This window comes from Pantherophis guttatus, chromosome 3 (assembly GCF_059756535.1).
Source record: "Pantherophis guttatus breed Tessera chromosome 3, ASM5975653v1, whole genome shotgun sequence".
Lineage (NCBI taxonomy): Eukaryota > Metazoa > Chordata > Lepidosauria > Squamata > Colubridae > Pantherophis > Pantherophis guttatus.
Genome location: NC_142065.1, coordinates 1,435,686 through 1,460,176, shown reverse-complemented (window position 1 = coordinate 1,460,176; position 24,491 = coordinate 1,435,686). Strand labels below are relative to the sequence as shown.

At 49.6% G+C, this 24,491-nt stretch overlaps 2 protein-coding genes across 10 annotated transcripts in view; one reads left to right on the top strand and one right to left on the bottom strand.

Annotated features, from left to right (window-relative positions):
* The window catches only part of RPRD1B (regulation of nuclear pre-mRNA domain containing 1B), a 43,865-nt gene extending 43,632 nt beyond the window's left edge, over positions 1-233 (bottom strand). For both annotated transcript variants that reach the window (XM_034419405.3, XM_034419406.3), the window contains exon 1: positions 83-233. In XM_034419405.3, the coding sequence (XP_034275296.1) occupies positions 83-233 (151 nt within the window). The remainder of the gene's footprint in view (positions 1-82) is intronic.
* TTI1 (TELO2 interacting protein 1) lies at positions 232-24,308 on the top strand. Of its 8 annotated transcripts, none has more exons than XM_087888926.1 (9): positions 232-595; positions 2,098-4,401; positions 9,199-9,381; positions 9,561-9,703; positions 11,123-11,263; positions 11,934-12,138; positions 13,154-13,241; positions 21,614-21,840; positions 23,384-24,308. In XM_087888926.1, the coding sequence occupies exons 1-8, from the start codon at positions 232-234 to the stop codon at positions 21,798-21,800; spliced, it is 3,615 nt and encodes a 1,204-aa protein (XP_087745052.1). In that variant the 3' UTR covers positions 21,801-21,840; positions 23,384-24,308. The 8 variants fall into 8 exon arrangements, 5 of the variants coding, with proteins under 5 accessions (XP_087745052.1, XP_034275295.2, XP_034275294.2 ...); XM_034419404.3 differs by having other exon boundaries at positions 489-595; positions 23,522-24,308; XM_034419403.3 differs by having other exon boundaries at positions 594-721.
* Positions 24,309-24,491: the final 183 nt, after the last annotated feature.

Below are 24,491 nucleotides of genomic sequence, written 5' to 3'. Positions count from 1 at the left end.
GATGATGGGCCTGGTGGTGTGGGGCCGGGTCACGCTCCCCGGCGCTTTTACGCGGCGCTTGCGGCTCGCTGGCCTCCCTCACCCTTGCGGAGCTCTCGGTGCCAGACGACGACGATGGGCCCGGCGTGCTTGCGGTGGTGGATGAGCCAGAGGCTCAGCGTCTGAACGCTCTGCTGAGAGTTGCTCAGCTCCGACAGCTTCCGCTCCAGCGCCGACTCCGAGAACGACGACATGGCGGGATTTCGCCCGACCCGACCCGGCCTGGCCTGGCTGGACCAGGCCCCCGGCCTCAGGGGCGACCAACCGCCACAAAATGGCCGCTCGCCCTTTCACCCCGGCGCCGCCGAAGGTCAGAGGGCGGCATGCTACGGGTCGCCGGAAGGGTCAGCGGAGGGAGGAGGGGCGAGTTGCCAAGTGACCGCGGGGAGCTGGTGGGCGCCGACGGTGACGCCTGCGCAGTCCGCTGCGGGGAAAAAAAAAAAAAAGGACGCCGCGCCTGCGTGGTCAGCAACGCGCGCTCGCGCCGGCTGCCGGGCGGAAGGCTCCGGGCATGCGCGGGCGGGCGTTCGCGCATGCGCCTTGAGCGTCGGGCAAGGTAAGGGGGCGCGTTTTCCCCTCAGGCGTCCGAGCGGGGTCCGGCCTTGTCGGGCAGGGGTCCCGGCCGAAGCCGCTGGCCTGTTCGTTCTCCGTCCCTCAACCCTGCCTGGCCCGGGCTCCCGTGGTAGGCGATGAAGGCCCAACCGGCGGAGGCCTTTCCTCTGGGGAGCCCCTATTGGGTTGGGGGGCGCCTTTCTGAGGAGATTCCCCGGCTCTGAGGCAAAGCTCCGGGCCTAGAGGAGGCCTCTGCGGGCAGCCGCCCAAGTAGGGGCTCCTTAAGGCTAGAAGTCGGGAGTTCGAATCCTGCCCCAGGGACGGAAGCCGGCTGGCCAGTCCCCCCCCCTTTCTCAGCCCAGCCCACCTCACAGGGTGGTTGTGGAGGATAAAACGATGTGCTCCTCGACTTACGACCACACTTGGGCACCAAAATCTCCCTTGCTGAGCAAAGCCAGTTCTGTGAGCTTTGCCCCATTTTGTGACCACTCTGGCCACGGTCGTTAAGTGAATCCCTGCAGTCGTTAAGCAAATCGTGTGGTCCTTTAAGCGAATCCAGGCTTCTCCCATTGACTTTACTTGTCAGAAGCCGGCTGGGAAGGTTACAAGGGGCGATTCCGTAACCCTGGGGCAATGCGACTGTCATAAATACGAAACGCCAGTCGCCAAGCGCCTGAAATTTTGATCCCGTGACCCCTGGGGATGCTGTAAAAGTTAGTGTGAAACCTGCCACTTTTCAGTCACTTTTTTTCAGTGACATTGTAACAGTCACTATACGAATGGTTGTAAGTCGAGGACTGCCTGAATTAGCTACGTTCACCGCCATGAGATTTTTTATGAAAATAATATAGGCAGGATCTCCTGCAGCTGAGTCTGGACAGTCACTTGTCTGAAATGTTATATAGGTTCTCCTGCTTGAGCAAGGGAATGGACTAGAAGACCTCTAAGGTCCCTTCCAGCTCCTATTCCTATTCCTATTCCATTCTATATTCTATCCTATCCTACCTTAGCCCTATCCCATGGATATACTGTATTTTCTGGAGTATAAAACTCACCCTTTTCCCCCCTAAAAGGGGGTGAATTTATAGGTGCATCTTATACACTGAATGTAGCCCCGCTCACCCATTGGCCCCCACCCTTTGGCCTCTGCCTCCCAGTAGTTACCTCCTTGCAGCAAGAAGTAACAGCCGGTTTCAGCTTCAGCACAGCCTAATTAGCACAAGTTGATTGGATCGGCCTCCCGATTCTCAGCTGTTTTGCGCAGGCTTCTGCTGCTTGCTGCAAGGAGGTAAATTTCTGGAGCAGATTTTTTTCCCCCCTCGTGCTAATCAAGCTATGCTGAAAATGAAAGTAAAGCAGGCCGTTTGCTGTAATGAGGCAAAATTGCTGGGAGGCAGAGGCAGATTTCTTTTTCTTGTTTTCCTCACCAAAAAAGGTAGGTGCATCTTATACTCCGAAAAATACGGTAACTAAATCAATAAAAATGTCCTTTTCTTTTGCTGGCAGGAAGATGGAGGTCAAATGAGCCTGAGAGCGCAGCAGCAGCATCCATGGCCATTTTCGACACCCCCCAGGAGGCCTTCGGAGCCCTCCGCCCCGCCTGCGTCCGGCTGACCAAGGCCCAGACAGTGGAGAATGTGGAGCGCCTCCACTCCCAGCTGCGGGTGGTCAGCGACTCGGCCCTGCAGGAGCTCCAGGAATACGTCCTTTTCCCTTTGAGATTCACCCTCAAGACCCCTGAGCCGAAGCGGGAGGGTGTGGTCCGAAGCGTGGTGCAGTGCGTCAGCTTCGTGCTTTCGTCCACATGCGTGAAGAAGGCAGATCTCCTTCTAGAGCTGTTCTCCGAGCTCTGTGTCTGCCTGGCGTCTCCCTCCAACCCATCCCAGCTGGCTCCATTGTCGGAGGAACTGAAGCAAGACGTGGGCCAGGCTCTGCTCGCGTTGCTCCACTCCGCTTACGGAGATGTCCTCCTGTCTCTCTACCAGCCTTCCAACCTTCCCCAGCTGGGCTTTGCCGTGTCCCTGCTCTTGGCCCTTGCAGAACAGGAAAAAGCCCGGCAGGTTAAGATCACGGCCTTGCGGTGTCTGCAGGCTCTCCTTCTGCAGTGCGAATGCCCAGAGGATCACCAGTCCCTGGAGAAAGAAGAGTTGAGGCAATGTGGAGACCTCTTTGCCTCCTTCCTTCCTGGGATCTCCATTGCTCTGTCCAAGATTATTGCAGCAGACGTGAAGCAAAGTCATGCCGTCACAGTCTCGGCCATCAAACTCTTTTCTAGGGCCGTCGCTCTGGTGATGGCCGATGAACAGCTAGCGCAGATCCCACCAGAGAGGAAGAAACCAGCCTCAGAACAGAGTAAAATACAGGAACTGGTGGTCCACCGAAACGGAGACTGGGCGAGAAATACCGCATCCAAACTCTCCATCCTTATCAAGAAGGTGTCTGGATCTGGGTCTCTTCATCCCCACTGGAAAGTGCGACGGGAGCTGGTGGAAATGGCCCGTCTCCTCCTGACAACATGCGGCCGATCTTTGGTGGACTCAGCTGGCCAGTTGTTAAAAGCCTTGGTTGGCCTTGTGAACGATGAGAGCCCCGAGGTCCAGCGTCCAAGCGAGAGGGCGTTGAAGGATATCACCGCACAGGAGAGAGTGGCCGGGAACAGGCTCCTGGCCGACATCCTATCTGAGGATCTTCACTCTCTGGCCACTGCTCTGCCCCGTTTAATGACCTCCCAGAACGACCAAGGCAAGATGGCCACTTTAAACCTAGTCCTTGGGTACCTGAAGCTCTTGGGCCCAAAGGTGAGTGTGGTTCTCCACTCTGCCTCCCACCTTCAGCGTCTGTCCAAGGCCCTGGTGCAAGTCCTGGAGCTGGAGGTGAAGGACGTGAAGGTTGTGGAGGAAAGGAGCTGGGCCCCGGAAGCTTTTCCTCAGCCCTCGCTGGGCAGCCTCCAGAGGAAGTACTTCCGCTTCTTCACAGATGACCGGATTTTTTCCCTCCTGCAGCAGATTTGCCGGGCTCTGGGCACTTACGGCAATCTCTACTTACTTGTGGATCACTTCATGGACCTGTACAGGGAATCCACTATGTACCGGAAGCAAGCCGCCATGGTTGTCAATGAACTGATCGCTGGAGCCGCAGGGCAGGAGGCGCAGAGCACTTTGCTGAGCTCCGAGGATCTGGTGGGGATCGTAACTTCCGTGCTAGAAGAATATGTGGACTCGGGAAACTGGCATTTGGTCACCAGCTTGGAGGTCCAAGAGTCCCGGGCTGAATCCGCAGCCACAGATTCCAGAGCTCTTGCTGTTACGTACGGAGCAGCTCACGGACCTCTGGTGTCCCCAGATTCAAGCCCCACCATCCGCTGTATGAACAGCAACATTTGGCAGATCTGTATCCAGCTGGAAGGGATCAGCACCTTTGCCTCTGCCCTGGGGAAGGACTTCCATTTGCTCTTAATCTCCGCTTTGTACCCTGTGCTGGAAAAGGCCGGGGACGGCACACTCCTGGTCAGCCAGACTGCAAAGGGGACCCTTGTCGACATCTGCCAGGCCTGTGGCTACCCCTCCGTCCCTGAGCTCCTCAGGCAGAATGCCGATTACCTGGCGAATGGGGTCTCCTTGCACCTGAGGCACCCGGCCGATGAGCCCCACGCCTTGCAGGTCCTGGAGGCCATGCTCCGACACTCGGATGCCGGGGGGGCCTGCTTGGTGGAGGACCTGGTTGAAGACGTTTTGGCCAGACTGGATCAATGTCACAGTGAACGGGCATCTTCGTTCCTGGGGGCTCTACGGACCCTGATGGCCTCACTAGGTAACTACGAATGAAAGGTTGGGAATGCCTCTGCTTCAGAATTTGTTGGTTGTTGTGCTTGGCTGCTGGTTTTGCCCTTAATAAGATAAACTTACATTTCCAGCCCTAGTAGAATTTAGAGCATTTAGACTTCTATACTGCTTCACAGTGCTTTTTACAGCTCTCTCTAAGCGGTTTTACAGAGTCAGCCTCTTGCCCCCAACAATCTGGGTCCTCATTTTACCCACCTCGGAAGGATGGAAGGCTGAGTCAACCTTGAGCCTGGTGAGATTCGATCTGCCAAATTGCAAGGCAGCCGGCAGTCAGCAGAAGTAGCCTGCAGTACTGCACTCTAACCACTGCTCCACCGCGGCTGTAGTAGTAGCCTCCAGATCTGTTGGACTTCAATTCCTATGTTCCCCAGCCAACGGGGGTAGTCCTCAACTTACAACTGGTTGCTTAATGTTTAAAGTTGCGACCAAATTTTTAAAAAATATACTTGCCACCTCACCTGATCGCATTTTGGGCATTTGTCAGTTGGCATTTGCAACTGATTGCGATGTTCCATGGCCACATGATAGCATTTTGTGATATCTATATAGATATAGATATAGATATAGATATACACACACACACTCTTATATTTATATTTGTATATGTAGGTCTTTGGTTATTCGGGTTTTTACACGGGAGAAAACCCGAATAACCAAAGACCTTCATACAAACACCCACTATCGAGGCACCTGGTCTACCCCAACATGTGGGAGGGGGCATTCTGCTCCCTTTCGCCTTTCAGCTCCAATCCAGGAGGCCTCAAGCAGTCGCATTGACGACAAACCATTTTATACCAAATTTATATTTTGCTGATAAAGAAATAAAGGGAAACTAGTATAGATCTATTTCAAGCTATTTAGTTCTCATCAGCTAGCCATACCCTTACTTGGATTCGAACTTGGGCTGCCTGGATGTTAGGCAGTTGTATTAACCTATGATCCACAATAAGGGCCTGGTGGCTCAGCAGACTGATAGCATTGTGATTAACACCAGCTGCCTGCAATTACTGTAAGTTCGAATCTCACCAGGCTCAAGGTCGACTCAGCCTTCCATCCTTTCTAAGGTAGGTAAATTGAGGACCCGGCTTGTGGGGGCAATAAGCTGACTTTGTATAAAAAAAAATATACAAAAGTATGAAGGCTATTGCTTAACGCACTGTAAACCGCCCTGAGTCTCCGGAGAAGGGCGGCATATAAATCAAAATTTAAAAAAAAAGTTCTCCCTTCATCAGCAGGCAGCCCAAGTTCGAATCCAAGTAAGGGTATGGCTAGCTGATGAGAGCTAAACAGCTTGAAATAGATCTATACTAGTCCCCCTTTTATCAGCAAAAAAACGCCCATTGAATAAGCTGGATTCAGAGTTACAGCCATGTGATTTGCTTAACAACTATGTGATTCAATTATTGACCATCACACGAATGGACATAAATTCAAGTCAGATCACATGCTGGTTTGACTTATGACTGCAGCAACTTACGACCAAAATTCCTGGCTCTATTTTGGGTCGTAAGTTGAGGATTCCCTGTATGCTTTTCGGCTGCACTGGAATCCACCACCTCCAAGGTATTGGGAAGAGCAAACCAAGGGAGCAATTACGCCTGCTTTTAGGTCTGTGTTTAGAAGACAGTAGACCAGGTTAGGAGAGGTGGTTTGGTGTAGTGCATGGGGGGTGTTGTCCAACTTTTAAGACTTGTGGACTTCAACTGCCAGAATTCCCCAGCCAGCATCAGGTGGATGGTTTATTGGTTGAAGATTGCATAAAATGTGAATGTATGTAGCAATGGTGTTTTGTTAACCTGGGCTAAAAGCTGCTTGGATGAGAAATGAAACGTTTTCAAAGAAAAACACCAAGAAAGTCCAGTTGCCTTTTTTTTTGGGGGGGGGGGGGGGTTACCACCTTTGCGACCACCATGGCCTGGATGACTGAGAATCTCCATAGACTTCAAGGTGCCGGTGGCTATCTCGAAGGCCCTTCGTAACACAGGGCCTGCTTACTTGAGGGACCACCACCTCCCATGGCATCTGCCTGGTCAATTTAATTTTGCAAGGCTGGTGCTCTCCTCATTCCTTCTATTAAACAAAGCCATCTATCCATATCTCAGAAACCCCCCTTCTCTGTAGCAGCCGCCAGCCCTCCGGAATGAGGTTCCCCCCAGATTCAAACACCTTACTGGTGCTTCAAAGGGCCCTAAACCTCTGGCTGTTTGCAAGGGTGATTGAAGCCTCCTTTGCTTCTTTTTCTTTGTTCCCATCTGGATTTGTTATCTCTCCCGTCGTTGTTCTTTTTGTGTGTGCCGTTTTCTTAAATGTTTTCGCATTTTGTAAACTGCCCAGAGTCCCCGAGAGTCAGATGGCGTATAAAATTATTATTATCATCATCTGCACTAGACCAGAAAACGAGCAGCTGCTAACTACAAGCTTCAAGCTATGTGTGTGTGGGAGAGAGGGGAGGGGAGGGGGGGGGGCTGTATATCAGTCTTGTACCTTTTTGTCCAGCCTGACAATCTTTATATTCTGAGCGCAGGTTGTTCCTTAGCAGAAATAAGCTTGACATCCATGCATTTTTATTTATTTTAATGATCACATTTCTACACCACCCACCTCACGTACATGGCTGGGCCGTTTTACAAATAAAAACAATAGCAGAGTTGGACGGGACCTTGGAGGTCTTCTAGTCCAACCCCCTGTTCAAGCAGGAGACCTTGTACCATTTCAGACAAGTGGCTGTCCAGCCTCTTCTTAAAAGCCTCCAAGGATGGAGCCCCCGCAACTTCTGGAGTCAAGTTGTTCCACTGCTTAATTGTTCTAACTATCAGGAAATTTCTCCTTCTTTCTAGGTTTGTTCTCTTTTTGATTGGTTTCCATCTGTTGCTTCTTGTCCGGCCTTCAGGGTCTTTGGCAAATAGGCAGAGCCCTCTTCTTTGAGGCAGATTCTTAGATAGTGGATAAGTCATATATTTTAATATTTGTACTTGATGTTTTTACTTGGCTGTTCACCGCCCTGAGTCCTCAGGGAGAAGGGCGGTATACAAATTCAAAATAAAATAAAATAAAATAAAAAATAAAAATAAAGAGAGACACGGTTTATAAGGGCAAAAGGGGCATCCTCAAGCCACCAACCTCCCCAAAGCTGCCTGCCACTCTTGGTCCCCATGCCAGTAGAGTGGGGCCTGCCTCCCCTCTGGAGCAAGAGGTTCCATAGAGCAGAGGCAACGTCTGTTCTTCTAATGGAGCCGCCTCTGTTCCTCCTGTTTCTCTCTCTCCTTGGTGCTTGCAGCCCTCACCCAAGGATGATGTTCAGCGTGCTTTCCATCACCAGTTCATCTCTGAGCCAGGTCTGAGCTTTTGAAACAGGGAGCTAATTGAATGGAGAGAACTTCCTTCAGTTGGCGGCCTTACGCACATAACTGCAGGTCAGACGGGAAGCCGTTGCGTCTTCCTTCATTGTGGGAGAAAAGCCTCGGCCTGCCTTCCCCGAAGCTCTCTTCACCAGACTTACTTAGGCTTAGATCCTCCCTTGTTATGTGGCAAATCGGGCAGCAAGGGGTCTTCGGCATTTTTGGCCTTGGGCAAGTACTTCAGCGGTTTCCTAGGTGATGTTTAGAGTCTTTAAGTCTTCCCTGATATTCTTCGCCATGTATTTCGAGAGCTTCCCCTTGGTCGTTTGGCATCTCGTGCGTGCGTGTGTGTGTTAGCTTTGGAAGCCATGTTAGCACCAGATGTTTCCCCGCTGCCAACCTCTTGCGCTTGGGAAAGTGGGAGGGGGGATTTAGGAGAGTGATTGTAGTTAGTCATAATAGCATTCTTCCCTTCGGTCAAGGTCAGCGTGTTCCTGCATCTGGAGGAGGGATGGTTGCAGGGATGGCTCAGGTTGGGACAGATGATGATTGGGCCATGTGACAGACTGATGGGTGCAGGGGCTGGATTTGAGGTTTTGATTTACTGGGGGAAAACCCTGAACGCTCAGATTCGGGTTTTCCCAGTGCTAGTATACCTACTCTAATAAATGGGACTTTGAGAAATGCCTGCCACAGAGTTTGAATTGGAGTTGGGGACTTTCTGGAATGCTTACAGTGTGTGTGTGTGTGTGTGTGTGTGTGTGTGTGTGTGTGTGTGTGTGTGTCTCCATCTCATTGCCACCTTAGGTATTCAGTTGTGCTCCATGCAGAGAATATGACCTGTAAATTGGAATCTTGTGCATGTGACAGTGTTAATGTAGTTTGCTTAAGAAAGCTCTTCTGGAGCACCATTTTGTTAGTAATATGGTCAAAATAGCAAATCTTAAGGATTCGGATGTTGGAAGACGTTGAGTCTCTTGTTAATTCTTGCTGACACCTTCCAAGTCCTGCTGGCATAATTGGCTGTCAGGATCACTACAGAGGCCAGCAAAGGAAGTTTAAGTTTTGGTGGATGGAAACTAATCAAGGAGAGAAGCAACCTAGAACTAAGAAATTTCCTGAAAGTGAGAACAATTAATCAGTGAAACGGCTCTCTTGAAGGGTTGTGGATGCTCCAACACTGGAAGTTTTTAAGAGGAGATTGGACAACCATTTGTCTGAAATGGTATAGAGTTTCCTGCCTGAGAGCAGGGGGTTGGACTAGAAAACCTCTAATGTCCCTCCCAACTCTGTTATTCTGAGACAGAGGACAAGGACTAGATTGTATTCATCCAGAGGTTTTCCCCAGAGGTTGGTCTGAAATTCTCACCGTTGCCCATCCCGTCTTGGATCCAGGAGGCCCAACTGCATTTTCCTCCTCTTGGCAGCTTCCTGGTTTGAGCCGGAGCAGCAAACCCACCACAAGCCGGAAAGTGATTCCTCCTGCCCACGGGCACCGAGGCCAACCAGCCTGCCCACTGCAGCCGAAATGGAAGAGTTCTTCTCGGCATACATGAAGCAGAAGCAGATTGCAGAGGGGGATGTCGAAGAGGAGGAAGAAGAGGAGGAAGGTTGGTAGAGCTTGGCCTGTGGTTGGACAGGAGGATGGGCAATGCCCGCTCATGGAGTGGCTGAATTAGTGCCTGGTCTCAGCACCCGCAGCTGTTGAGCTGACTGGACAAGGCTGGCAAAGCAAGTTTCCCTTCGCCCCTCTGGCTGTGCCCACAGCTGTGGCCTCTTCCCTCCCCAGAGGATCCTGCAGTGCAGCCCGAAGCACCGGAAGGGTCTCCTGGGGCAGACAGGCCGTTGCCCTTGCAGGCCAAGATGGCAAAAGATGTTCTGGAGAGAGCCGTCCACTTGCTCCCCAGCAAGAGCCTCGCAGTGCGGCTGAAGGTAAGGGCGGCCATGCCATCGATGCAGCCAGCCATCCTCTGATGCTGCCAAGCTCTCAAGGGCCCTGTCCCCCCACATGGGGCAGCCTGCCCTTGGCTTTGGCTAGTGCGGAGTGACCTCTTCCTCCACCTGCTCAGGAGTGTTAAGATCTCCTCCAAAGCCCAACCCAATTTCTTAACCAGAGAAACAAGTGTAGCTCAGTGCGAATGAGGAGACGGAGTCCAGATCTCTCATAATAAACCTGCTTATTTACCTGAACAAAGGTGGGTCCTCCATGAGGCTGGAAGGACCCCGAAGGCAGTGTGAAGCAAGTATGTATAGATTTCTTGTTTTTACTTAGTTACATAAGAAGAAGCCAGCACAGGGCAGTTAAGGAGTAGAAGTTATAAAAATACTCATGTTTGCCTTCTGTGGTTTTGAAGACATATTTAACCCACAGGCTTGTGGTTTCCTGTAAAACTTTCCACAACTCCAAAGCCTGAACGTTCATTCTTTCATCTCATCATATGGACCTTTTAACTGGTCATCACAGTTATCAGAACCTGGTCAACAAGAGTGGCAGGCAGGTCCTTGTCGGGCTCAGGAGAACCTGACCTTGGGAAGGAGAAGGCAGGCAGAACACCAGAGCTACCCTTACCCCAAGTCTAGTCCCAACTGTCCTTGGCATTGAAGCCCCTTATAGAGCTCTCTTCACCTTTTCCTGCTGCAAAAGGTTCTCATTGAATTGGAGCTGGAGGAGGAGGAGGATTGGCTGCTCCATGGCCTCCAACTAAGGCATAATATGACTCTCCATCTTCCTTCTTGCTTGGTCTTTGCTTAAATCTGTTACTGACTCAAAGTACCAAGTGCATTATAGATTGTGGGGTCCTTGATGCTCTCTGAACTTGTTTTCTTGCAGATGTTTCATGACCCAACTAGGTAACATCATCAGTGCTAGAGTTGGGTTTGCAGAGAGGAAGAGGAGGAGGACTGTGGGGTCCTTGGTGCTCTCTGAGCTTCGTTTGCAAGCATTTCATGACCCAAGTAGGGAACATCTTCAGTGCTAGGAGGGAGTGGGGCTTGTGCAGTGTAGAAGGGGAGGAGGACTTATGGGGTCCTTGATGCTGTCTGAGCTTGGCTGTTTTCTTGCAGACGTTTCATGACCCAACTAGGGAACATTATCCGTGCTAGAAGGGATAATAAACAGAGAGCAAACCCCATTCCTTTCTAGCAGTGATGATGCAACCTACCGTAGTTGGGTCATGAAACATCTGCAAGCAAACTAAGCTCGGAGACCACTAAGGAGCCCACATTTCAACCCTGAACCACAAATATTCTGTTCGTACATTGTGAATTAGAGACCCAGGCCTCCGTTTCCCCAACATCACCACCCTTAATCCTGGCGTGTTCATCTTCTGACTCTGAGGCATCTCCTGACAGGCCCTCGAAGTCCTTGAACTCGGTGTGATAGTCCTTGGTCCACATGAAAATGTGCTCCTCCCACTGGCACATCGGGTGTGGCCTGCTCTCGTTTGCCGCTTGATTAATGATGACCCCTTGGCTGTTCTCAGGGCCTTCAAGGTAAGGCGAATCTCCGTGTCCCATTATAACCCTGAAGGATCCAATCTGGGTCGGTCACCAGGACCAGAGGTTTAGTCTTCCGAGCTTTTGGGCTCGTGATGGAGCCCATCCTCAGGGAGCTCCTCTCTCTCTCTCTCTCTCTCTCTCTCCTTGCTTCTTTCTCTCTTCCTTCTCTCTGGGAGGAAGGAGGAAGGAGGAAACAAGCCCAGAGAACAGGGAAGTGAATCACAGAACTTCCGGTTCTCCAAATCAGGTTTTAATTTGTTGCATTAACCTTGTATAGTTATCTTCTTTTAATTGTTGCACATCTGGCTGTTAGGTAAATTCCCAAAATATTTTACGTTCTTAACTACCTGAAGGTCTATTTTCTTTGTCAGTTCATTTTTCTGTTTATCTGTAAGGTTTTTAGCTACGGTTAGATAATACGGGTAGAAATTAGAAATTGGAAGAATGCCATTATATACAAGTGAAAAATGTTGTTATTACTATTATTATATATTTGCAAATTGACTCAGACAATACACCGCTTATTAAGCACTCATATATGTTAAAGGAAAATGTATAAATAAATAAAAGAGCCCCAGAAAAAGGCTCCCTCCGTCAGTTCAGTTCAGTTCAGTCAGGGCCCTGACTCTGGGGATGAGTGACCAGCTGGTGGGCTTCTTGGCAGGTGCTGTGCACTCTCGGAGCCCACAGTGGGGATTTCCTAAGGAGCCGCTTCTCTAAAGACGTCTTGCCAAAGCTGGCGGCCTCCCTTGTCGCCCAGGCCCCCACCAGCGCCCACGCCGGGCCCATCTACAGCCACACCCTGGCCTTCAAACTACAGCTGGCTGTGCTCCAGGGCCTCGGGTCCCTCTGCCAGGCTCTGGATCTGGGTGAGTAGCAGGAGCGCCACGCAACACTCCTGGTATTGTTCCATGCTGGGGTTTCTGGCCTAGGCAGCTCATGCTGTTGCTTTTCCTGATTCCTCCTCCCTCCACTTTCCTGGCAGCGCTCCTCTTCTGCTGCTGTCGCCCTGCCAGAGAAGGCAGTTAGAGGCAGGACGGGTGGGATGAAAAATAAATATATTATGTAGAGCAGGGGGTCTCCAACCTTGGCAACTTTCAGACTTGTGGACTTCAACTCCCAGAGTTCCTCAGCCAGCAAAGCTGGCTGAGGAACTCTGGGAGTTGAAGTCCACAAGTCTGAAAGTTGCCAAGGTTGGAGACCCCTGAAGTAGAGGAGTAATGTTGATCCAGCTCTCTCTCTCTCCCCCTTCCTTTATCATGTGTACGTAGTGCCCCATCCTGGGGAATTCAGCTCTTGCTGGCAAAGCCCCCATGGGTAGTCCTCGACTTACAAGAGTTTGTTTAGTGACCAACGTTACGAGATGGCACTGAAAAAAGTGACTTATGGCCGTTTTTCACACTTAACAACCGTTGCAGCATCCCCACGGTCACTTCATCAAAATTCGGCCGCTGGGCAATTGACTCGGCTATTACGACGGTCGCAGCGTCCCGAGATCAGGTGATCCCCTTTTGCGACCTTCTGACAAGCAAAGTCAATGGGGGGAGTCAGATTCACTTAACAGCCGCGTGACTGACTTAACAACTGCAGTTACTCACTGGCGACAAAGGTCGTATAATGGAGCCAAAATGCTTGACAACGGTCTGGCTTAACAGAATAAATTTTGGGCTCAATTGTGATCGTAAGTCGAGGACTACCTGCAGTTGACTCTGAGGTGGGCCTGGCATGTGCCATGTGACCCTCCCTGCATTTCTGTTGCTGGCCTGGCCTGCCCCACTCAAGCAGGCTCTCTAGGGAGATATGGAGGGGGTGAGGGGCAGGTGCAAGTGGGCCGTGGCTGGTGCACCCCCTCCTCTGAGCCACCCATCTTAACTGTTTCTGCAGGGGAGAACGACCTGAGTACGGTGGTGGATGCCTGCCTGCCCTACCTCAGCGCCAGGCAGCCTGTGAGGCTGCAAGAAGCTGCTCGCAGGTAAGACAGGTGTGCCCGCAGGCTGCAGGGCCTCAAGGCTGCCATAGGAACAGCTTTTCTGGCTTGTGGTTCATTCTCCAGCCTCTGGAACTCCCCTCTCGTGCAGGGGTTTCCATTCCCTGGAGGCCCTCACTGATCTCCTCCTAGACCTCTTTCGAGATCCAAAAAAGAAAAAGCATTATGTGGCACTGTTACTCCAGCCAGCCATGGGAAATTCAGGGAAATTGAAGTTCACAAATCCAAAAGTTGCGAAGGTTGAGAAATGTAGAGCGCTCAGGCAAGTGATCCAAGGCGCAGAGCAGAAATAATTTTAAAAACCAAGTCCACAGATCTAGATCAGGAGACTCCAAACTTGGCCACTTTAGGGCTTGTGGACTTCAGCTCACAGAATTCCCCAGCCAGCATAATTCTATCCTCCGGTGGCCTAGAGGTGGGGCTCTCGCCTCACAATCAGGAGGCTGTGAGTTCAATCCTAGGTAGAGGCAGATATTTCTCTCTCTGGGCACACACAGAGAATAGATCTGCTGAACAAAACTCCGCATTGGTGACAGGAAGGGCATCCGGCTAGCTCCATTCAGTTGCCCAGACTACTACACTCTGCAAGGCATTATGTGGTTGTTAAATGAAGATGATGGTTCTGGTCCTAAGTCAAGGGACAAAAGAAAATAACAAGATGGACACTTAAACGATCAATTCTGAAACATGAAGAATTTAGGCTGAAGATCCAAGCATCCGAATTTTGATGACACAACCATGGGGATGCTGTGATGGTCATTAAATGTGAAAAACCGTCCTTACTCTTGTCAATGCCATTGTAATTTTGAACGGTCAGTAAACGAATGATCGTAAGTCAAGGGATAACTCCCCATATGCTCCCATATCTTTCTGGTGGAGACAGCTGTGCAGTTGGCAGTCGCCCTGCTGGATCCCCTCAGAGACATCGGGGAGCAGCAGCTGACTGAGCCAGTGGAAGCCCCTTGCCTGTCCCCAGCTGCCCCTCTGTTTACTTGGCAGGCGTGAGTGAGCCACAGCACTCAGCTAAGCGAAGGCAAGCTGGAATTGATCACACCTAACTGAACAAAGCGAACGCGATCAGAAGCACATGCTGGGTTCACCCCCCCCCCCGGAATCTTTCTCCATGGAAACACAGGTTGCCTGGAAACTGCCAGAGTCATTATTTTAAAAGAATACAGAAAGCGGCCAAGTCAGGGTTCTCTTTCGAAGCTTCAGAGGCCTCCAAGCCAATGGAAAGAGAGGTTGGTCTCTGACCCCAGCAAGCCATCAGCCCCTCCTTGATCTCATCGGCTGCGTTTCACTCCTCTGGACCACCAGCCGGGTGGGTGGGAGGCAGGATTTGAACCTCAACAGCTGCGCAGGCCCGATGGAACGTCTCGCCTTCGGAAGTTGTGGGTGCTCCATCACTGGAGGCTTTTAAGAAGAGATTGGAGAGCCACTTGTCTGAAATGGTAGAGGGTCTCCTGCTTGGATTAGAAGACCTCCAGGGTCCCTCCCAACCCTGTTATTCGGTTCTGTCCTGTTCTGCAAAGCCCCTGAGGGCAGGGCAAGAAGCAATGGGCGGAAGTTGGTTAAAGAGAGATCCAATCTGGAAATAAAGAGGAATTTCCTGATTGTTAACCAGTGAAAACCAGCTTGCCTCCAGAAGTTCTGGATGCTCTAATCACCTGAGGATTTTAAGAAGAGGTTGGAGAGCCATTTTCTGCAATGGGAAAGGGTCTCCTGCTTGAGCAGTAGCTTGGATTAGAACAACTCCAAGCTCCATTCCAACTCTACTATTCTGTCCTGTTCTGCAAAGCCCCTGAGGGCAGGGCAAGAAGAGATGGGTGGAAACTGGTTAGAGAGAGAGCCAATCTGAAAATGAGGAATTTCCTGATTATTCGTCAGTGGAACGGCTCGCCTCCAGAAGTTGTGAGTGCTCCAACAATGGAGGCTTTGAAGTAGAGATTGGACACCATTTGTCTGGAATGGTCTAGGGTCTTGAGCAGGGGGTTGGACTAGAAGACCTCCAAGATTCCTCCCAACTCTGTTATTCTATTAAGCAACCTAAAGACCTGTTGACTTCAACTCCCAGAATTCCCCAGCTAGCCTAGGGCAGTGTTTCTCAGCCATGGCAACTTGAAGACTTGGGCACAGTGCATTTTGCTTCTCTCCTTCCCTGGGTTCAGGGATGTTACCTGCCTGCTTGCTGGAAGCACCCAATGTCCCTCTCCAGGAAAGGGAGTTTTATTAGGGGGAGCAGGAGGAGGAGGAGGCTACGGTTGGGAAACTACAGTGAAGGGGCTCACAATAATCAAATATCCCTCTCGGATATCTTTGCAAGTTTGGCACCCCTTCATATATGCTAGAGCAGCACTATTCAACACTGGGAGCTTCAAGAGAGATGCAATTCAACTTCCAGAATTCCCCAGCCAGCCTTGGAATAATAAAAAAAAGATGAATAACTATTTGTTTCCAAGTTGACACATAATTGTCCATGAATAAATCCTTACTACAGTATTTGCCCTGAAGATTCCTAAATATTTCACATTTTTCGCAGTAAAATTTTATCAGTGTACAAATTGTTTTGCATCTTCTGTCCATATCCACCTCTTAGTTCTCTCTTCATTAATTTGATTGCCTAACACTGAAGCTTATTGTAATATATGTCCCATCAATGTTATTACAGAGGCTCTAATAGCAATAGCAGTATCACTTATATATCACTTCCTAGTGCTTTAAAGCCCTCTCTGAGCTACAGAGTCAGCATCTTACTCCCAACAATCCAGCTCCTCATTTTTACTGACCTTGGAAGGATGGAAAGTTGAGTCAACCTTGAAATAGTCAGGATTGAACTGCGGGCAGTCAGCTGAATTAGCCTGCCATACGTCATTCTAACCACTGCGCCATCAGGGCTCAGAAAAGGACGGAGGGGAGGGAGAGAGGGAAGGGAAGGAAAGGAAAGGAAAGGGAAGGGAAGGAAGGAAGGAAGAAAGAAAGAAAGAAAGAAAAAGAAAAAGAAAGAAAGAAAGAAAAAGAAAGAAAGAAAAAGATATTGCAATAGAAATAGCAGTTATATATACCATAGTGATTTACACCACTCTCCAAGCACTTTACAATGTCAGCATCTTACTTCCAACAATCTGGGTCCTCATTTTTGCCAACCTTGGAAGGCTGAGTCGACCTTGAGCCACTTGGGATCAAACTACTTTCAGCGAGCAGAGTTTGCCTGCAATATTGCCTTCTAATCACTGCACCACTATGGCTCAGTTAAGCTGTTCCAAAGGTGCTTTTTCAGGAGGCAATTGGACTATCTTTTGAAGACGTTTTGCTTCCTATCCGAGAAGCTTCTTCAGCTCTGACTGGATGGTGGGGAAGGGAAGGATTTATATTCCTTGCAGACAGCTGGTCATTGGCATCCTTTTAGAGAGCTGTTGAGGCCACTTGAAGGCCTACCTGTGTCTTCAGGGTCACCCAAGTGGTGCAAACGGTTCCTGTAGTCTGCAATTTTTTTCCCTCTGGAAATCCATTCCTACTCCCACACCATTCAAAGGATGTTCATCCCAAATTGTATAGCTAAACATCTGTAGAGTTTCTCAGTCATCCCAGATCATGGTTGTCCCGAAAGTGCTTTCTCTGGAGGCAACTGGACTTTCTTGAAGAAGCTTCTTGGATGAGAAGCAAAATGTCTTCAAAAGAAAAAAAAAACGAAGTCCAGTTGCCTCCCGGAAAAGCACCTTTGGGACAACCATGGCTTGGATGACTAAGAATCTCTACAGCAGAGGTCTTCAAACTTGGCAGCTTTAAGACGTGTGGACTTCAACTCTTAGAATTCTCCAGCCAGCTCTGCTCTACAGACGGTTGTTTCTCTAACATCCTGGGCCCCTTCCAATTGGCCAGACGTCAGTACGTGTCTGAAATGGAGCCTTGCCACTCTAGGGGTTGTAGATAGCCAAGATGGCAGAGACATTTTATTAACCGGAGTTTCTGGAGAAATGCAGCCATGTCAGCATTGCAGAACCAGGCAGTCTGGCTGTGTCGCCAGTACAAGATTCTTACCTTGCAGAAATAAAGCCCTAAAACCGAATGAAGAGATGGGCTGCAAGGGGAAGTATTTTTTGCAGAGTTGCAGGGGAAGAGACTCAAACGCAGGAGCCAAATTGCAGCTAATAACTCTCTTGAGCTTCTTGCTGGCATTTCCCAGGTGACCTCAAGATAATGCAGCGCAGCCAATTTCATGTCACTTCAGTTTTTGTGGAGGTGGTTGACAGAAAAAGTCAGCTGTTGTTAAGTAGAACAATAACTGGGCATGTTTCAAGGCTGGGCTGAAAGGAGCCACCCAGTACAGGTAGTTCTCCACTTACAACAGCTCATTGAGTGACCAGAGTTACAACAGCACTGAAAAAAAGTGACTTATGACCATTTTTCACACTTAATGACTGGTTGTAGCATCCCCACGGTCACATGATCAAAATTCGGACCCTTGGCAACTGGCTCGTATTTATGACAGTCGCAACTTCCCTCCTTTTGCGACCTTCTGACAAGCCAAGTCAGTGGGGGAAGCCAGATTCACTTCACAGCCTGGTTAGCGATTTAAGAACTGCAGTGATTCACTTCACAGCCCTGGCAAAACTCACTGAACAACTCGCTTAGCAGCAGAAATTTCGGGCCCAGTAGTGATCGTAAGTCGAAGACTACCTGTACGCAGAAGAGTCGAGGTAAAATTGGGCCCAGAGGAGAGCAGGTGGGATCAGCTTCGTGTGTCTAGATTGCAAAGCAGCCCATCCGAATTTCCATCCGACAGCCGCATCGATCGGGCGGTAGCAGCCTGACAGGGAAACATCTTTCCTGCTCTCCGGTTGTCCAATCAATTTAACAGAAAGAAATCTATCTGGCAGGAATCACCAGAAGCAGCCCGATTGAAAACAGGCATCCTCGGATAGAGAGGTTGCGGGGTTGATGGATTGATGAGGCCCCATCGAGTTGTTTTTGACGCCCGGTGACCACATAAGTGAATTTTCTCCACCGCCATCTGTCCTTTACCTATTGTTGTTCGTTGTTTTTTTTAGATCTTCTAACTCTGTTGGGGGTTGGGGGCATCCTGCGTAAGAGAAAAGTTAGAAATGGGGAGCTCGGCTTTTTTTTTGCCACGGGGACATGAGGCGGTGTCCATTTTGGCAAATCAGGCTTCCTCTGAAGCAAGAAATCCATATGGCAATTTTCATGGTTTGAAAATGCTTCCCTGCCAGGGCAGCTGGGAGAGAATAGGAAAAAGGAGGGATGGATGGAGGAAGGGAGGGAGGGAGGAGAGATCTGAGGAAGGGAGGAAAGAAAGAAGAGGGAGGGAAGGAAGGAAGGAAGGAGAGATCTGAGGAAGGAAGAAGAGGGAGGAAGAAAGGAAAAGGGAGGAAGGAGAGATCTGAGGAAGGAAAGAAAGGGAGGGAAGGATGGAGAGATCTGAGGAAAGAAGGAGAGGGAGGGAGGCAGAAATGGGAGAGAGGAAGGAAGGAAGATGGGAATCAAAAGGGAAGGAAGAAAGAAGGAGCAAAGTGACAGGAAGGGAGGGGGGAAGTTCTCTACATCTAAGTGCTGTGCATTCTTACAGTGCTTTTTAGTGAATTGTGCTTGTTTCTCTTCTCCTGTGGCCTTAGCCAACTGCTAGATTTATAGACCTTAGAGGGCTTTAACTGTCTCCCTTTGTCCTTCCTTAATTTACACGGATGTTACTTTTCTCTACATGCTCTCTCATTCGTGGCAGCTTAAAAATCCTTCAAGCTCCTTTTCACTTAGCAAAGAGGAGGGGAAGAGGGATAAATGAGTCTTGCCGAAGTCCAGCTTTGGGGATCTTCGTCTCTGCTTTTAATGGGTGTTGTCCAACTGTAGTCAGTGTTGAAGAAGCAGAAAGTGCCCTAAAAACCAGATCCTGGGGACAGCATTGAGAATGGGTGGGGTTTGAGACCCAGATGGGAGAAGATTCAGGGGAAGGCGAGAGCAGTTAGAATCAGAATAGAGCTGGAAGGGACCTTGGAGGTCTTCTAGTCCAGCCCCCTGCTCAAGCAGGAGATCCTATAACAGGGATGGCTAACCTTTTTGCCATCGCATGCCAAAAACAAGGGGAGCGCAGGGGTGTCATGCACACGCATACCCCACCCATAAATCAATGTCCCCCACCCCCCGCACATGCACGTGCACGTGCGACCCCCCCCCCCCCATATGCGACTCTTGCTTTTGGCACACGATGGCACGGTGGGCCCGATAGGCCTGTTTTTTGCCCTCCCCAGGCTCCAGAGGCTTTCTTGGAGTCTGGTGAGGGCGAAAACGGCCTTCCCCATCCCCCCGCAGGCCCTCCAGAGACTGGAAATGGGCCATTTCCTGACTTCCGATGGGCCCCAAAATCAGCTGGCCAGCGCGCACACGTGCGCTGGAGCTGAGCTAGGGCTGAGCTAGGGCAATGCTCATGTGCCCACAGATATGGGTCCGCGTGCCACCTGTGCCACTTGTGCCATAGGTTCACCATCATGGTCCTATAACATTTCAGACAAGTGAGTGTCCAGTCTCTTCTTAAAAACCTCCAGTGATGGAACACCCACAATGTCTGGTGGCAAGCAGTTCCACTGGTTAATTGTCCTCACTGTTAGGACAATTAAGAAATGAAACAGCTTCAGAGGTGGGTTTCAGCAGGTTCTGACCAGTTTTGCAGAACCGGTAGTGGAAATTTTGAGTAGTTTGGAGAACCGGTAGTAAAAATTCTGACTGGCCCCGCCCCCATCTATTCTCTGCCTCCCAAGTCCCAGCTGATCGGGAGGAAATAGGGATTTTGCAGTAACCTTCCCCTGGATTGGAGAGGGAATGGAGATTTTACAGCAGCCTTCCCCTGCCACGTCCACAGAACCGGTAGTAAAATGTTTTGAATCCCACCACTGAACAGCTTGCCTTCGGTCTTTAAATTATGGAGCAGTGGAGCAAGAGCACTTCTCTCTGGCTCCAGACTGGGACTTGCAAGTTCGCAGGAAAACAGATTTCAGCCAGGGGTTTAGGTGAAGGAGGGCCAGAGATGGGATGCCGTTCTGCACAGGAGGTGTTGAACGGAGGCTGAAGGACCATTTGGGATAGGATGCTGAGACCCACCTGGCCCTGATGGTTCCTGTCTCAACTTGGCCCTTTAAGCAAGGACGATCCTTGACTCCCATTTGTTGAGAAAGGTATAGTTTACGAAAGGCCAAGTGAACTACAGTAAAGCAAAGCCAGAACTGAAGTTCGCGCACCAAATCCCTAAGTGTAACTTTTCCCCTACCAGGCTCTTCCCATTGCTTGTTCCCTCCCCTCCCTCCCCAATCATCCAATCAGTTTCAAAGATGATGTTTTTGAAAACAGTCACTCTTTCTCCATCTGAGAGGCATGCTTCTTTCCATTAGTTTCACTTCCCCCCGCCCCCCAAGCATTCACCCTCCCTTGCCCCCTTCCCCTAAGGTCCGTGGCAGACTGGCACTGAACAATGGCACAGGGTAGACGTAAGGTGGCAGTTCTGACAGCAATGCTAGTTTTGTAGGTTTGGCTGCTCTCTTCCATGGCTACCAAAACATAATCTTGCAGCTCAGGAAGAAAAGTGAAGAGGTGAAGAAGCTAAAAATCAAAAGTTCTTTAAAACACCAGTTTGTACACACCCTTGAGTGGGTGAATGGATAAACCGTTTAGGAGGTTCCCCTCGGACATGGACTCATAAACTTAATGACGCATGTTGGGTTTGCACAAGATAACGGAGCCACACAATCAAGCTTAGCTTGTTTCGAGAATAAATATTTATTGAGCAGCATATGGCATTTACTGAGGTCATGCAATTACTGATAATATAAATATAAGTTTAAATAAAGCATCAGCAAATATATATATATAAAGTGTTTTTCTATCGAGACACCTGGTCTACTCCAACAAGTGGGAGGGGGCATTCTGCTCCCTTTCGCCTTTCAGCTCCAATCCAGGAGCCCTCAAGCAGTCGCATTCATGACAAACCATTTTATACCAAATGTATGTTTTGCTGATAAAGAAATAAAGGGAGACATAGTAAGGGTATGACTAGCTGATGAAAGCTAAAAAGCTTGAAATAGATCTATACTAGTCTCCCTTTATTTCTTTATCAGTGACATATAAATTTTATATATATGTATGTATGTATGTATGTATGTATGTATGTATGTATGTATGGTATGTAGATAATATAATATACAGGGTAAAATATTAAATTAAGATAAAACTGAGTCCAAGACTCAGAAACCAGAAAGTGGGGAGGGGGTGTTGCCCACATGTTAGAGCTGAGTCCCGGCCTTGCTTGCCATCCCCAGCCCTTGGCCTGCATCTTTTCTCTCCTCCTGGTTTTGCAGTGTTTTCCTTCGCCTGATGGAGGTCGATCCGGATGCCATCTGGTTCTTCCTCTGCAACGTCTGGTGCCCCAGAAACCTGGAGGCCCCCCACCCCTGCCTGCACCCTGTGAAACTAGCGGGAAGCGAGAAGACGCGGAATGAGTTCACGGACAACGTGCAGAGCCTCTTGGACCAGCTGGGCAGTTGAGGGCGAGGGAGGAGCGCCCTGGCACACTTGCGCTGTGGAGGTAGGAGGCTTGGCAAGGGCCCCCCTGGGTCAAAGGGGAAGGGAAGGTGGGCTGCCATTTCAACTAGCAGAGTAGAGCTGGAGAAGATCCCCTCTCCTCCCCACATCATAATCCTGAAGCAGTCATGACTAAAGGATGTTGGGATTTTTTGCTGTCCAACTTTCAGCAATTTAGGAGAATATTTGTAGGTCCACGGTGTTTTCTGAGCTTGGTGACTTTCTTGCAGATGTTTCACCACCCAACTAAGGAACATCTTCAGTGCTAGAACAGAGGGGGGTTTGCGGAGAGGAGGACGAAGAAAAGGAAGAGAAAGAGAAAGGGGAGTGAGTGGGATCCTTGGTGTTCTCTGAGTTTGGTGGTTTTCTTGCAGACATTTTATCACCCAACTAGGGAGCATCATCAGTTCCTCCATCCCCTTCTAGCAGTCCATCCCCCTTTAGCCCATGTTTGAAAAGGTGCCTGGTGGCCAGTCAGATGTCAATTTTAAGATGAGGGTTTCTCACACTTCTGCACCTGGCAGGTGAGGGTGTTGATATCTTTTGGGCTACAGCTATAGAACATGCAGAGACACTTGTGGGTTGACAGAAGTCGGGAGCAGAGAACTCGATTTAGCTTCAGGGGTCTTGATTAATGCTTCTCAACCTTGGCTGCTTGAAGAAGTGTGGACTTCAACTCCCAGAATTCTCTGGCTCTAATGTGTAGCCCCATTTTCATATGTAGCCCCATTGTGGCCTGCTTACTCTCTTGTAATCCCTTCCTCTGCAATCTCTCCACTTTAGGGGCTCAGAAAAAAACAGGCATGGCTGCCTGGGGAATTCTGTGAGTTGAAGCCCACCCATCTTCAAGTGCCCAAAGTTGAGAAAACACTGTTCTAGATTATCTAAAGCAGAAAATGAGTCAGTAGCAGGCTACATTTGGTAAACAACCTAGCCTTAAGCTATGAACAGAAATGTAACATCTAGGTCAGGGGTCCCCAAAGTTGGCAGCTTTAAGACTTGTGGACATCAACTCCCAGTATTCCTCAGGCAGCCATGCCTGGTGTTGTTGTTTTTTCTCTCCCATCCACTAGAGTGGAGAGGTTGCAGAGGAAGGGATTACAAGAGAATAAGCAGGCCACAATGGGGTTACACATGAAAAGGAATGCACTAGTGTCAGGGAATCCTGGGAGTTGAAGTCCACAACTCAGAATAGAACAGAACAGAACAGAACAGAATTTTGTATTGGCCAAGTGTGATCGGACACACAAGGAATTTGTCTTGGTGCATATGCTCTCAGTGTACATAAAAAGAAAAGATACGTTCATCAAGAATCATAAGGTACAAGACTTAATGATAGTCATAGGGTACAAATAAAGTTGCCGAGTTTGAAAGACCCCCCGATCTAGATCATGAGAAGAATCCTCCTCACTGATTGGAGGAATGACAGTTGGTCCTGAACTACGTTAAGAAATAAGTTTATGTCCCTAACCCAAGTCGGTCCATCCATTCATCTTTCTGTCCCGCTCTTCCTTTCTGTCCATATCTATCCTTCATTTGCCGTCTAGGTCAAAGACCCCAGGGGTTCCCTCAGCAATCCTTTCCAGCACCAAGAGAGAAGCCACTGCCTGCAGCCGGCTCCCTCCTCTCTTTTCCAAACGCTCTTTGAAAAATAATTTTTTAATTCTTAATCCTCCTGTCTTCAGCAAGCGATTGTTTCATGGGACGGAGGCCACCACGGAGAAGGGCAGTTTCCAGACTTCTGAACATCCACAGATCCGTCCGAATCTGCCTGGAGCAAAGAAACGTTGGGGGCTAGAACCTAGAACCCGAATCGTGAGGGGTGCTGGCAGACGATACCTGGAACCTGATTTGTCCATAAGTTGTCGGGAGGCTGCATTTTGCCCTTTGGGGCTGCATGATTCTCTGGTGTCACAACAAGCCACGAAACATAGCTGGTGCTAATCCTGGCTGGGCCCAGGATGGAGACCGGAATCCCAGCCGGCTCCGTATCCTGGTTTGCCACATGATCCTGGTTGGCCGCCTGGATTAAGATGCAGGTGGAGGAACAGAAGACCCCAAACCTCCTGCCCTGCTTTCGCCCCAGTGCCACAATTTGAGCAAGTGCGGAGGGGGGGCTCAGAAGCGCAGCCTCCCCCAGGGACGCCCTGAAAGTTTGCAGCATTCGGCTTCCGCTTTGCAGAGAAAGAGCGAACTTAATATGCAGAGCACCACCCAGGAATTAAGCAGGCAGCGTGGAAATGCCTCTTCTGGCCATTATGTGGCTTCAGACAAAAGCAATTTACTCTGCCTGTAATAAAGCCGAGGTGATAACGAAGCTCTTGAGCCTTGAGTCTGGGGGGGGTGGGGGGTGGGGTTGGTTCCCTTATGGGTCAGGGGCTTCTTTGTTAATTTCAGAAAATGTATGTAGCCGCCTGCTTGCTCACAGCAACTCTGGACGATTAAAAAAACCAATGTAGAAAAAAATAAAAATATTTTTTTAAAAATCATAAAATGAAAATAAAACAAGAACCCCACCGCCCACCTGTGACAATGCACACTCAGAATCAGCCACTGAACAGGCTCCAACCCACTCGGGGGTCTCCGCTGGCAAAACCACGTTTAATGTGGAGTGTTTTGTGGGGGGGGGGCAGGAGGGTTAGCCCATTTCAGCCA